Source organism: Amblyomma mixtum, chromosome 5 (genome assembly GCF_055824585.1).
Source record: "Amblyomma mixtum isolate Tamu chromosome 5, ASM5582458v1, whole genome shotgun sequence".
Taxonomy (NCBI): domain Eukaryota; kingdom Metazoa; phylum Arthropoda; class Arachnida; order Ixodida; family Ixodidae; genus Amblyomma; species Amblyomma mixtum.
In genome coordinates this window covers 151,717,600-151,732,911 of record NC_143016.1, presented here as the reverse complement: position 1 = coordinate 151,732,911, position 15,312 = coordinate 151,717,600, and the positions used below count along the sequence as shown (strand labels likewise).

Here is a 15,312-nt window from a genome sequence, read left to right as displayed (position 1 = left end):
GTAGAAGGCGTGGCGTTTCTCAATACACCGGGCTCTGATCCCACACTTCCGGACATTCAGTTTCTTTTCGTCACGCTCAATCCCACAACAGTGGAAGCTGGGTACATTGCTGGCCAAATCGGTATTTCCTAGGTCAGTTCTCAAACTTACTCGCGCCAAAAAAGGTTGGAAGGGTGGTCATGTAGACAGAGAAATGCTCCAGCCCTAATTAATATCTTAATTAATGGGTCGCATGACTTATTAAAATGGGCTGTCATGACATATTAAACTTTGTCATTCTACTAACGGTGCTATAAGCTTCCTGTATAATGACGCCATTACATGCAGGTGACGACCACGAGCTCTCGGGAGTGAGGGAGGGGGAGTATGGCGCTAAGGCTGACATTTTTAGGATGATAATACTTCACATGAACGATGCCATCTACGCGTAGCAAGCCTTTGCAAGCTAACGCTATACAAGCTATGGAAAACTTTCCACCGGAGCGACGAATAGGATGATAACATTCCGAGACTGTTTGCCCAGCCCTGAAAATTAAGAAGACGATTAATAGCACTTGACACGAGGTCTCGAAACACAAGCTTCGCCAAAAAGGCCGAAAACTCGGGGTACAGGTCACTACTTGCCTTTCATCAATTATGCTCACTATGCACCACTTCCTTGCCGGAAACACTGAATCCGCGGCCATCATCTAAGACAAGCGAGAGCCCCCAAGAACTGTAACCTTCACGTTGACAGGGACAGCAACAGCCTGGAATCTCTGAGCATTATGCCACCTTGTCGAGTTGACCACCGCAGCGCGAACCAAGCTTCTAAAAGTCAGGAAAAATATAGTAGTTTATCTGTCTCATTACACAGTCATACAATACACTACCATTATAGAAGTAGGGCAGCTGATATCCCATTTTCTGAGCTGCCTCTTCGAAGAGTCATCAAGTGACCTGCAGCTGTGTTCAGAGACCTGTCGTGTTCAGCTGCTGCTTTGTGAATACCAATCCTTTGGAGATCGTCCATCATGACGTCTGATAGCCATGTGGTTTGTGACCACAGAATTTCAATCTCATAAACACCAAAACTTTTATAATAGTTGCGCTTATAAGAAATAACAAATTCCAGCCAATCAAAAGTCGTAAAAAAGCAGTTAACAATTTAGGCCCCTAAATTATCGGCCCGCTAAACAAAGCCCTCTCAAATATGGTACATTAAGCTGAGAAATTCACTTGGAAGCACAAGAAATTTCCGTTGAAAATGCGGCCAACCTATACATTATAAATTAATCGTAGTGTGACCAACACGCTTCGGATTTAGCGTCAGAATTTAACGACTTTTTTACGATTTAGGATTTAACGACTCCGCTCTTTAGCTCATAATAGGTTGCACGCAAATTACTCTCCCGGATGTCCTTGCGGGGCAGTTCGCTTCTAACATCTAGGTTTATGTTTTGTTATGACCGTCTGAGGCCGAGCCCTGAAATCATTGCACCAATAATTGTACACAAATTAAATTATTTGCTCAGAACTCAAGTGCTAGAATTGGTTACAACCAGAAACCTTGTGACACGAGACATGCGTCAGCCTCGTATTAAATTTATAAACTGTTAATCGTAAAAATGTGCAATTTGATGCAAATCGTATTTTGGCACCATCTTTACAAACACGTGTACTATATATTTTTCAGATCTTTGATGACTACTACAAGCCAAAACGAGGACAGCATGTCCTAATGATCGTGCCTATACTTTTACATCCAAATTCGTCGGGATATATTCGTTTGAAAAGTACAGATGCTGATGAATACCCCATCATTGAGCCTCAGTTTCTCTCGCAAAGAGATGACCTGGACACGCTGGTTGAAGGTATGTACCTTCGCGCAAACTGATTAGAATATTTTCTCAAGAAACTGTTTTCTGTCTTGTCCTACTAACCTTATTTCGAACATTATTTCCAGGATAGTCAATTTTGTAAAACGGAAATAATTCAATAAACAACGTGCCTTGATTAAGATGCTCTTTCTGATTAGCACTGAGATCCTATATTCATTGATATTTTCTATGGTTTTCATAAAGTCCCGCACAATTAATAATAACACTTGGTGGTCTAAATATCAATTTTATTCCACCTGTACAAGTCGTAACCAGCCGAATTTTATGTACCAAATTATTTACCTCTCACTCTAGCAAAACGTTAATTGCCGTTGGGCATTAGGCTTGAAGTTGGTTTGTTTTGATACGCACTGGTCACATTAGTAACAGTTTTTCTTCTAATATAAGACAAAAGTACACCTTCCAAAACAAATACCAATTGATATAAATGTCAACTTTTTGTGATAGGTTGATCAACAGCTAATAGTACAGGTTTTGAGTAATGAATGAGAGCTTACAATTTTTTAACAGTAGGGGGGTGTACAGAAGCGAGTTTGCCACAACTTGTGCATTGTATGGAAACAACTATGCTTCTGTGTTCGTTTTTACGAACACGGAACCATAGTAGTTGACATAAAGTATTAATTTTTCTTGTGAAGATGTGATAACATGCGACGAGCGCGGATCTTTAGGTGCACGCTGACAGGAGCCTGTTCAATTGGTCAAATATTGCCCTAGACTTTGCACCATAGCCAACTTGTTAAATTTTGCGCACAGCTCTGTTTTGTAGCCTGTGTATTTTGTTATACTGGTAGCTGTTCTAGCATAATAGATACGTGGTTATATCTTAACACTAAAAAAGAAGAGACACTGAAAGAACAGCCATTTTATGCTTTTCGGGGAGATAAAACGCACACTTCATAGCAGCCTGACGGTATGACATCATATGTCATATTGTCACGTTGTAGTGACGGCAGTCCAGCGGTCAGGAAGACACCAGAAAGACTTGCAAATGAAGCTCTTTATTTGGGCTGACTTGCGCCCGGAAAAGAACTGAATCACTCAGCGGCGGCGTAAGCAAAAAGCGTGCTCGTCGGTCGTCGAACTACGAATGCCCGCTGCTCGCGGCATCGTTCAATTTAAAGCCGCCAAGGAAACTTCGAGATAACAGGTCGAGATCATCTAGAGTAATCTGGAAACACGTAGATGCAGCTGTTCATGGCTGTGAACAATCGAGATTAAACCGGTCGTTTCTCGCGTCTCGAACAAAAATGATAACACCGTTTTTCTGCGGCCTTGCGCGAACGAACAGACCCTACAATGATACGTGGCATTATCTGTATGCGACTCCCATCACCTCTTCTCTTGAAAAAAATAACACCAATAATGAAAAAACGTCTCTTTCGTCCAGCTTGGCTGAGATTAAACGTCCCGTTTATCCAACTGTATCGGAGGCAGATACAACTGCATTCAGTTCAGAAACATGCATAGTATAGAGAGTGAATCTGCGAGGCTCTAATACATTATTGGCTTTCAATTCGGGCTTAGAAAAACTAGTTCCTGGAAAGAATAATCTGTTGTTACCGGAATCGATTATGAATTTAATGTCTACAATAGCGATTACTATGCCATTTATGTAAATGTTGCACAATAATTGCCCGAAAACGCTGCCTTGACTGCCAATTAAAGCTTTGCAGAAATGTTAAAATAGATGTGTAAGCGTACATGTACTTGCTGTAGAATCTAAAAGTGAATCTGCGAATTCCTCAGAAACAGTGTTCAAGATTTTGATGGAATGGTACCGTAACTTGATTCAACACATCTTTGATCTTAGCGAGCATTCTAACTCGCAGTGCCTGCATTGGCAATAGCTGAAAAGAACTCCTTTTTGAAATAATTCTGCGATCTCGATTCCATGATGGTTAAGAAATCGGATTTTTAAGGACGTTACTAGTTTAATTAGGAAACGGTTCATTCATCTGTGATATAGTTTCTCGATGAATTTGAAGAGGGCCAGCCGCCGCGGTGGCTCAGCGGTTATGGTGCTCGGCTGCTGACCCGAAAGACGCGGGTTCGATCCAGGCCGCGGCGGATAGAATTTCTTTGGAGGAGAAATTTTAGAGGCCCGTGTACTAGGCAATGTAAGTGCACGTTAAAGAACCCCAGGTGGTCGAAATTTCCGGAGCCCTCCACTACGGCGTCTCTCATAGCCTCAGTCGCTTTGGGACGTTAAACCCCATAAACCAAACCAAACCAAGAGGGCCAGTAGAATCTTTGTCGGCTTGTATTACCATTTATTTCGGTCGTCACCATTGAACATAGCAGAAACTACTGATATTTTTCGGATGCGCGAGAAATGCTCGGTCAAAAACATAGGCTTGCAATATATTCGAGAAAATGTGGTATATATAAACGCCTTGCTTCATCAGTAAAAATCATAACTATTTTCTTTTTTGTTGTTGTTTGAACCAGTTCTGTAGCTATAAATGGTGGCAATTCTTGTCATCTCAAGCATCTATTGCTGGAAAATAGCCAGCTTGGCCATGAAGCAGCCGTTCTTTTTCCTACGCCTCAGTCTTGATCTTTTGAACCTTTTGAAGCAAGAAGCTTCGCTAGGCTAGACAACAACGCGCTTCGCGTGAGCAGGAGGCCAGATCTGCCACTTCTGCGCATGCGCGAAACCAAGCGACGTCACGTACGGCGCAGGGGGCCGCCGTCGCCCCCGCCGCCGCTTTCTCCGTCGTCTGACCTTTCGCCGCCGCCGCGCGCTACTGCGCATGTCCCCGCCGCTTCTCCTCCTCGCCACCGTTTGACCTTTCGCCGCAGCCATGCGCAGTTCCCATTTGAAAGGAGGGTATATGAGGCGCGCTTGCCCACAGAACAGGCGCAGACACTCGCCATGGATGGAGAAACAACAGTCCGACGGGGCAGAAACACCGATCCAGAAGTGGTAGCTTGGGATTTAATGAAAAGCAGCGAGAGCTTTTCGCTTCGAGATATCCAGGCTTAATCTTAGCTAAGCCACAGCCATTTTTTTTTTCATACCTTCTCTTCAGGTTATTCTACAAGACAACGTCACAATCTTACAATCACCCCTTTCACCCAGCGTAATAACTGCTTTAAATATTCTTTTTTTCCGCGAACAGTAACGGAGTGGAATCAACTTACTAAAGACGAAGTCCTACAGCTATCTGTAACATCATTCATCGGCAACCTCAGTACACAATAATGTCCTCAGTCATGCATTCCCGTTTCCCATTTTTTTATGACCTGATTTTAATATTGTGATCGTTTTGGTGCTCTTTCTTCATTTAATTAATTCCCTGTTGACCATGTTCACTGATGACTTGATAGTAGTGTATTTATATGCCCCAAACCTTATTGTACTTTTTTGCTGTGTTACGTCATTGAGCCTTTCATTTTTGCTGTTGTGTTTTTGTTGCTTATTATTAATTTGTGGCCTTTGTACTTTTTTTTCTTAATATTTATACTTACCTATATTCTGTATGCTCACCGTGCGAAAATCCCTTCCTGGGATTGCAGTATTAATAAATAAATAAATAAATAAATAATACCCAGCAATTCTGGACAAAAGCGTTTGTGAGCGGGAAACCGTTTATGAGCGCAGATTTTTCATACAACGTAATAGTTCACTATAACAATCAATATATCCGCAAATCACCCGACGGCAGTCTTGTATATTTTTCTATTAACGTTTTTGGTATCCTTAAAAGCGTTGCCCATTGGTTTTCTATGAGAGTATTAACTGTTCGATGCAATTGAAGGAGTCACTTTAAAAGAAACATTTTGCTACATACCAAAAGAGTGGACCTTCAATATTTCCATAAGAATATCTTAAATGTTTGAAATTTTCAAAATTTCTATCCAAGACTGTTAGACATGGTTGCTTTGCTCAAATTTTCAGTTCCCGTGGATTCATGGGGTACTTTCGATTTTGCTGCAAAAATAAATGTATTTAGAAGCAAGAGAACAAGACAAGTTTGTTTTTCAGCTGGCTATTTTTTCAGCACAGAAGCTTTATTATAGAAAGTTTTAGCATCGCTTTCAGGTAGACTATTTCACCCTTTATAACACTGAAAATACTGCGGCACAGTCACGGCAACACCATAAAGGAAAACACAGAATATCTTGTGTTCTTTTCTTTTCGTCGTTTCGCGTGCAGTATTTTCAGTCACGCACCAACTCTCCCCACAGGCACTCACTCTAAAGTGTCTCTAGAACACTGTTTTTCACCCACATCTTACTTGTTTCCCGCTCGTGAGCTTTACTATCACAAGAAGAACTGTGTGTACTTTGCCTTTTTCTATGAATAGCCTCAATTTCGTCTTGACTTGGAGCATCCAGTGCAAATTTTATCTCTCTATATTAGACAGCTAGCCTTAGATCCTCATTTTGACTTCATCTTACACCAGTATGCACAAGGTCGTGTTTTGCTTCATAAAGCTCCAATTTGTACATTCCCCTTTCCATCAGAGAAATTGGCGTTCATTTTTTTGTTTTGCATACTCGACATTCCAAAAAAGTATATTTTTTTGTGAGAGCCTTTATGTATTCGACTTCTGACTCTAGAAATTTAATCTCGTCTCCTTTTGTGGACAGAAACAACTGCAGTTAATTAGGCATACGTTGAGTTCTATCTCTTAGTTTCTCCGTTACGTGCCGTCAGCTCGCATCTTGTTAGTTCTTCCTACTTCCCTTTTATTTGTTCAGGCGAAGAATCACAGCATTGCATTTTGCCATGAAGTCTTCCAGTACCGCTAAGCGTAGACTGCCTACTTACTGCCCAGGATCGGTGCCACAGAATCGATGCTCCATATCCGTGATTCAACCGAGATTTGCAATCAGTGCAAGTGGGGCGCGGTCATGCCACTTTCTTATCCTGCGGCACACACTTCTGATTTTCTTGACACAGAAGCATTTCTCAGCGTGCTATCAGCTGCCACATCCAACACACGAAAGAAAATGCCAGTCAGGCACAGTCTTCTACATGTAGAAAGGGTACTCAGTTTATAAGTCTGGTAAGCAATTTAGCCCTTTCGCGTGGCAAAAAAACACGCAAAAATAGGAGAAAGGGAAAACTTTCATAGCTAATCAGGGAAGAAAAATAACGTGCGTTAATCGGCTCGTACGCATTCCTCCGGAATGCCTATTCCTTTTCAGAGACGTAAAAGAAGTAAAAATTCTCTCCGTCGTCCCTGCTAAGATCGGCTCGATCACAGCTCATCATCGCTGTGACTCAGACGGCAAATATGTGCAACTAAGCAACTCGGTCCTATTACTAAGTGGCGCTCCGGGTACTGCTTTAAGAGAGTGTGTATCGAGGCAGCGTACGTGTTAACGCGCTCCATTATTTTCCATGAATTCATAAGGAGTCTCACTGTGAAGCTTGATGCCTTTCTTGGGAGTCCTTTTATACGCCCAGCTGCGACATTTTTGCGTCTTTGGTCTGGATGCGGAAAATAACCGTGGTTTTTCTACCAAGGCCAACATGATCAAAATCAAAAATGAAGATAAAAACGAATATGAACTTAAGAATCAGCGTCTTTAAATGCGCATATTTGGCGTGTAAGAACCGTTAGCGGTTCAGAAATGATGTTCAACCTGCAGTTACCAGAAGTAAACGACTGACGTTCGCACATCGTTCATGTCCGCTCTTCAAGAATCGGCAACAATTGATGCCTCTAACTCTCACTTAACGGCAGTATTGTGAGGAATGACAGGAGTTATTCATATATACATAAATGTTTCTACCAATATCACGGCAAATGTAGTTGAATCCGTATTTATTCTTGGTTCCGGTCCTCGCGTGATTTAGGCTCCAAAATCGCCCTGAAGACCATACAAAGCGAGGCAATGAAGCGAGCTAACGTAACCGTGTGGGACATACCTTTTCCTGCGTGCGAATCGTCTGGTCCACTGTGGAGCGACTCCTACCTGCGATGCTTTGTGCGGCACACATCCATGAGTGGATGGCACCCGTGCTGCACTGCTCCTATGGGGACACACCCGCAAGCCGTGCTCGACGCCAGACTCAGGTGAGCATGGCCACAGAATCGTGCTATTAAAGCCCTTCAATGGTCATCAAAAGGAGGGGCACTTATTTCATATTTAGTTTTTTTGTCCGTGAGGCTTGAAAAAGGCCTCTCGAAGGCGCTCGCCAAGACTACAGCTTCTATTCTAATTGGGCCAGTGATGCAGAAGCGTTAGGAGAAATAAGCGCGATAACAATAAGCCCCAACGTATGAAGTTTGCATCTTGCCACGCATGTAATGAAGCCAAAATGGGTTCTTAGCGTTCTAGCGCGTTAATTGACTGACTCACGCGCGATAGTGATTAGTTTTATCAACCACTCGCTGCCATCGTTGATAAATGGTTTAAAAATTCTTGAAATAAAGACTGCTTGCCTCTCGGTCATTTTTAAGAGGGGTGCATATTTCATATTTACTTATTTTATCCGTGGGGCTTGTAAAAAGCCTCTCGGAGGCGCTCGCCAAGACTATAGCTTCCAGTCTAATTGGGCCAGTGATGCAGAAGCATTACGAGAAATTTTGAAATGCTTTAAAAATTCTTGAATAAAGGGCTGCATGCTTCCTGGCCATTTTAAAGAGGGGCACTTATTTCATATTTACTTATTTTATCCGTGGGGATTCTAAAAAGCCTCTCGGAGGTGCTCGCCAAGACTACAGCTTCTAGTCCAATTGGGTCAGTGATGCAGAAGCGTTAGGGAAAATCAGCGCAATATAAATAAGGCACAATGTATACCATTTGCATCTTACCATGCGTGTAATGAAGCGGAAATGGGTTCTTAGCGTTCTGGCGCGCTAATTGACTGACTTATATGCGATTGCGCTTAGTTTCGTCAACTGCTGGCTGCTATCGTTGATAAATGCTTTAAAAATTCTTGAAAACAAGGCTGCTTGCTTCTCGGTGATTTTAAAGAGGAAATCTTTTTTCGCGTTGTGCCCAAAGCCTAACATGTGAGCTTTCAGCAGCATTCAAATGATGAATAGTTAAGGAAGCGTAATCTATATAAGTGAAGTAAATAAACATGAACCAAATATCAAAAATAGTTTCTAAAATTGACCTCTAGCGATAGACTTCGCATGCAGTTCTCACGGCGAACAGATGCAAAGCAGATCATTTGCGAAACATTTGCCAAAAACAATCATTTGGAACTTTTAAAAATTTTCAAAACCCCGGAGTCTTAGAGCGGGAATGATGTGCGTACGTGCTAGTGAAAACGAATGTTCGAGTCATGCGGAAAGCCGTCTATAAATAAGCAGGCCCTAGACGTCCCAAACAAAACGTCATTTATTCTCCTGGACTCAATGAAAGCAGCCGCTCAAACGGATGAGTAACAGAACGAAATAATGTAAGTGCTAGCCAGCAGCTAATATTAACTTCTTCGTGAGCACAAGTCTGAGAAGCGTGCCAGAACGAAAAAGCGCAAAAAAAAGGAACCTAAGTTATCCTTCCCGCTAGTGAGACTATGCCTCTTCTATTTCTGGCTGTCTGCCTAGATGCTTTCTCTCGCCTCTTTCTTCTTCGCTATCTCTTACTTCACAACACAGCTCAGCTCTTCACACTGAGTTAGAGAGTCAGTCGCCTTGCCTTTCGTTACAACCGCTTTGTTCTCCTCGTCCTTTCCTTCGTACGAGATCTCTGTGCGCTTCGCATGCACAAATGACGTATCCGTGCATAGGTAACCGCATGCGACGCCTTGCTTTGGCTCACTGAGTTCTGTTTCACGGACTTGATAGGTTTTTGTGAGCGAATGCAGTTTTTTCTGGCCTTGAGGCTTACTGTAGCACAGGGTTTTGGAATAATTTCCGACACCAAAATTGTCTAATAAGCACGGAGATAGCATTACACTAGCTTTGTGGCAATTCGCCTTCAACAATATGCAGCTCTCGCACTTGGATTCTTCTGGAATTTCTTTAAACGGCACTGTTTCGATTGAGTCATATACCATACAGGCCATTTTAACCTTATGGTTATTGTGCGGGAAGATAATGACATCGAGGATAATGCGGCTCACGTTAGAACGACCTAGGATGGGAAGTGACATCAAGGCATTCACACTGGTATCAGTTTTTACACATTCTTTCATGGCCGCCATTCCTTGGCATTGCCTGTGCGTCCTGATGAGGTGAAAGTTTTGATGCAGAAATACATTTTGCGTATTAGACATCGTCTGCTACATTTTGCGTATTAGACATCGTCTGCTCTTTGCGATCCCATATTTTTCAGGGTTCGCTCATCCTTCTTTCCGGATTAAAAATAAATTCTGGAACGCACAGAATGAAGCCACCAAATTTAATTACTCTTAACACAAGTGTAAAAAAGGTCGCCTCATCTAGGTGTATCGTGAAATGAATTGCAAAAAAGAACAACATGGGTAACGAAGCACTGACTGTGGTTATTAATGTTATGGGTTGGTTACATCAGTAACCAGGTTCATGGCCGTCCACTGCAGCCGCGTTTGATGGAGGTAAATGTATGGAGCCCGGTACTGTGGGATGTCAGTGCAGGTAAAACAACCGAAGATGCACGAAATTTATAAGGAGGCCTCGTTTACGGCGTCTTAATAGCGCATGTGTGTTTTGGGACGTTAAACTCTTGGTACCATGCCATACCAATGAGTGCATTCTCGCTGATTGTATGGGCCGTGATTAGCGGATCTCCTCGAGCAGCGCGGCTGCGGGAGACGTGTTGAGCGCGTGCTCCCCAAGGAGTATTTTAATGCTTCGTCGACTGAGAATTGTTTGTGCCTGATGACGTGAATTCTGAAGTTGCCAGCAAGAACGGTTAGCAAGGCACGATTTAAACCTACTATCTAGGACTTGACGAATTGCTGAATGTACTGTCGCGATCACGATACTGCGGGACATGGGAAAGGGTGGCAGAACTGTGTTCTGTGTTACCTACGGGAACACGCCCGTTCTTTTGCGCCTCGATGAAATGTCTGTACCCTCAGTCCTACCTTACTGCTGCCGTACTCAGAACGGAACCGGCGCCAGGTGCTGCTTGGTTGTTCCATTACCTTCTACCCTAGCCGCTGCGATGGGCGACACAGATCGCGTGCCACCTTTCCCGACGCGTCCCCTCTGCTTTGGGGAAGGACGTATAACTTTTTTTCTTTTATGCGAAGCATACTACTTTAGCTACCACTTCAGCCCTTCACCGTGGTTATGCGCCTCAAAATCACGTGATGCATGACGTCACACCACGTGACACGATGACGTCACGACAGTAGAAAAACGGGGGCCCACCTCGCGCCGTCGCTGTGGTTGTGCGCCTCCAAATCACGTGATACATTACGTCACACCACGTGACACGATGACATCACGACAGTGGAGAAACGGGGGCCCACCTCGCGCCGTCGCTGTGGTTGTGCGCCTCAAATTACGTGATACATGACGTCACATCACGTGACACGATGACGTCACGACAGTGGAGAAACGGGGGCCCACCTCGCGCCGTCGCTGTGGTTGTGCGCCTCCAAATTACGCGACACGATGATGCTTCGCATTCTCCAGGCTTAACCAAGTTAAGCCTCAGCCATTTTTTTTTATTACTGTGCATTAGCAGTCACGACTATAAGCTTTCAACGCGTCTACGCAGAATGAACGAGCAAACAAGGGTTCGAGTGCAACAATTTTGAATGAAGAAGATAGAAATATCTGACAGGTGATCTGGACTTATGGGAAGGAACTGCGTACAATTGTAGTTTTTCTAATTTGCTTGACACGAGACATCACACATAATTTTTGACACACCTTTATGCCACCCTCGGTATTCTTTGTACGTGTTTACACTTGACGCCTTTGCAGATTTGAACCTCTAGTTCATGTCTGTTCTCCAGAATCCATCGACAGTAGGTTCTGGAGGTGGCTCGTGCACTGGTACTTCAATGGAAGAGTGGCATACGATGAGCCCACGCAGCTCCGCTATACCCGCTCCTCTGGTTTGCTCGCCTTGCTCCTCGCTGTCCACCTTCCACCTTAGCCACCCGCCGGATTGTTGCCATGGGAGTCATTCTCAGGTTGCGCATTCCTCCGCATGCGCCAGAACCTCCTCCTTCTATGGTCTCCATCTTCTGGGTTCTTCCTGTAGCACTGATTTCCCTCTCCCCACTTTACCACCTGGCAGGTGAAAGGACGAGAAAACAACGGACTCTTTTTTTCAACATTGGAGAACGAATGCTATCGAATTAAAAGCTATGGGCGATCATATGATGTAATGCGAAAAATTTGAGTTAGAATCGGTTTTAAATTTCTCTTTTACAATGATTGCCTCCCATTGCTTCTTCGATTTCGATTTCACCGTCGGCGGGGGCTTCCGTAGCCTAGAGAATTCTGGGAAGTGTAGGTGGCAAATGGTTTGTTACCCTGATGTGCAATCACCAGAGGGTGCTTCGAAAGGGTCAAGATAACACACGCGTGCGCGTCAGCTAGCCTTTCTCTCCCTCTAACACACACAGCGCGCGCACACACGCACACGCGCACACTACACACACACACACACACCCAGAGACGGACGTACCCGCGAGCGCACGCACACGCACACACACACACGCACACACGCACGCACACACGCACACACACGCGCACACACATGCGCGTACACACACACAGACAAACACCCAGAGACGGACGTACCCGCGAGCGCACGCCCACGCACACGCACGCACACACGCACACGCACACGCGCACGCGCACGCGCACACACACACGCACACGCACACGCGCACACGCACACACACACACAGATATATTCTTTCTCCTATAACAAGGAGACGAAATTCGGGCACCGATGGGCACAGAATGAACAAAAGGTGGCTAGAAAAGGTAGAAGCAGTAGCAGCGGTATTCGTCCACTAACTGCCCAGATATTAAAGAAAGGTTCTCCGCACAATTTTCGCATCTGGCCAACAAAAACTGACGGGACGCGCTTGTTTCATCGCGACATACGGACGACTGCATGCTATGGCTCTCACGGTTGCTCTTGCGGCTCACAGAAGCGTAAAATTAACCCACACTTGTTTGTTCGCTAGACGCAGGACAAGGCCGCAATCTCTGGTTCTTGCAGACACACACAATTTCCGCAAACGTTAGAATATTAAAACAGTTAAACAACTGCTTCACAGCAAAGACTCAGCGGAAAGCCCTCCCCACAGTAGTATTCCCACCGCTGTTGAGTTGGTTAGCACGTTATTCTTGAATTCGCACAGGTTGAGCAGGCGGCAGCTTCGTTGCCGGCCCGGACAAAGCCCAGACAGCAGCTTTCCCGAATGTTTCCCTTTCACGCTGGCGATATTCCTGAATACATACTGCGTTCATATGGCAACCATGTTCGATTTGACCGCGGCGCCTCGGCTTGATTCTGCCGTTGTTGACACTTCTCATACTCGCAAAAACACCGCGAGGAAGGTTGTCGAACAACAATAAGCGTCTCTTTGGCCACCGAGAGCAAATTTAAGAATGAAGTGCACTTGGCGTAACGCATTCTAGGGCAATTCATAGACGGTGGTAGCCGTAGTCAAGTCTTGGAGCATCCGTCATCAGCCCCTTTTCATAGCATTTCATAGTTTGCCACAGTCCCCTCTGCCATGTCCGCTGCGTCAGGCGAGTGGCGACATAGGTGAACAACGCCGGCTTCCGAAGACGTGATGGCGTCAGCACGCGCTACAACGGGAACGCCACCGCTAGGACCACCGCTCGCCTATTTTGTCATGTTGAGCGTAACTTTGCTGATGTACCTTTTTAGTTGTGCGGTCGATAACCTTGTTGACGTCTGGTTTTTGCGGTTACCCATTTTATTTGACGTATTCGCGTTATATACAGATAGTAGATGAGTCTTTCGAGAGGACTCCCCGCTCCACATAAGTACCGTCGCGTTATATACAGTCGTGAATATCCTTACGTAATGCTATGTGCCTGCCAGCCTAAAAATAAGACGCGCTGCGAAGGCAAAGAGATGATTTAATGGCCGACGGCCTTCAGCGAGTGCCCCGCCACGCGCTACTGCCACCTTCGTCTTCGTGACACAACCCCGGGCCACCGTGTGGTCGTCCCGGTGATCCAGTTGGCTATCGCGAACTGCAGAATAGCGGAGGGGGACGTAAAATAAAAACAGGCAGAGAGAACTCCGGTCTGAAAGTCACAGGCCGCTGCAGCCGTGCCTCGGCACTGTGAGGCCCCACTGAGCGCTGCTTGCTCAGCAAAAGACAGCATCCGCCCTTGGTCGCCAAACAGAAGGGCATTCGCACAGCGTAGACGTTCTATCGTCAAAGAGGACTGCTAACTTCATTCGGGCGTTATACCTGGGACAGTGTTGCACATTTAAAGATGTAAAAATTTTCAGTCTCTCAGCTTACAGGTTTCTCTTGGTGCGTAAATTTCGTTAAATACGATCAAAGCCGTGTTTTTTCTGACCACTTTTCTTTTCTGTTCATTCCTTAGTCACTATCCTGGTTCGAAGCGTGAATGTACAGTTTCAAAGAAAAAGTAGGATATACGTAATTTTGCTATTTGTTACCACATGCGCCCTCAAAAACTCGCGCCAAGAACATCATTCTTTTCACCGGCTGTATGTGCAGGCAGCTCAATTTTTTAACCCCTAATTGCTTACGGGAAACGCTCAGGGTTTCACGCCGTCGCGGTGGCTCAATGGTTATGGTGCTCGGCTGCTGACCCTAAAGACGCGCGTTCGATCCCGGCCGCGGTGGTCGAATTTCGATAGAGGCGAAATTCCAGAGGTCCGTGTACTGTATGATGTCAGTGTACGTTAGAGAACCCCAGGTTGTCTCAATTTCTGGAGCCCTTCACTGCGTCGTCTCTCTTAGCCTGAGTTATTTTGGGACGTTAAACCCGCATAACCCAATAGACCAACAAGTCAGATTGTTCATACGTTAGCTTTAAATTTTCTAAAAGGAGCTGAAAATCGCATATTTCATTGAAAATAAAACTTCTAGTTTTGTTTGCGTTTTGTTGCAGACAACAAAAGAAAAGGATCAGACGCGAAATTTACGAATTTATGAAACGAGAAAAAAAATCTAGTGATGTATTTGTTGCTTCTTGCAGAGTACTTGGCGGCGTGGAGAAGCTGCGTGTTGTCGACGCTTCAGCGATGCCGTACCTCACGTCAGGCAACCTCAACTTCCCCACTATGATGATGGGACACAAAGCAGCCGCCATGATTATCGAAGACAATCAGGAGTAGTGGCGAAAATAAATATATTACCTGCAGCTCCAGCCAGCTGCACATCTGCTGCTATCAAGCTCCAAGGCATTCTTGATGAAGGCGTGGAAAGTGACAAAAAATTTGCTTCGTAGTGGCGCTCACCCGGCGCTCACTTCAAAAAATAAAATTATTGCAAACGAGGCCCTGATACTTCTATAGCCCTCCATATCGTGCTCGAAATTCCTAG

General features: G+C 44.8%; 1 protein-coding gene across 1 annotated transcript; it reads left to right on the top strand.

Moving 5' to 3' along the window:
- The first annotated feature begins 1,684 nt into the window (after window positions 1-1,684).
- On the top strand, window positions 1,685-15,104 carry LOC149344164 (choline dehydrogenase, mitochondrial-like). Its single transcript, XM_089546187.1, has 3 exons — window positions 1,685-1,853; window positions 7,696-7,915; window positions 14,966-15,104. Exons 1-3 carry the CDS (start codon window positions 1,721-1,723, stop codon window positions 15,102-15,104), a joined length of 492 nt encoding a protein of 163 aa, XP_089402313.1. The 5' UTR covers window positions 1,685-1,720.
- Window positions 15,105-15,312: the final 208 nt, after the last annotated feature.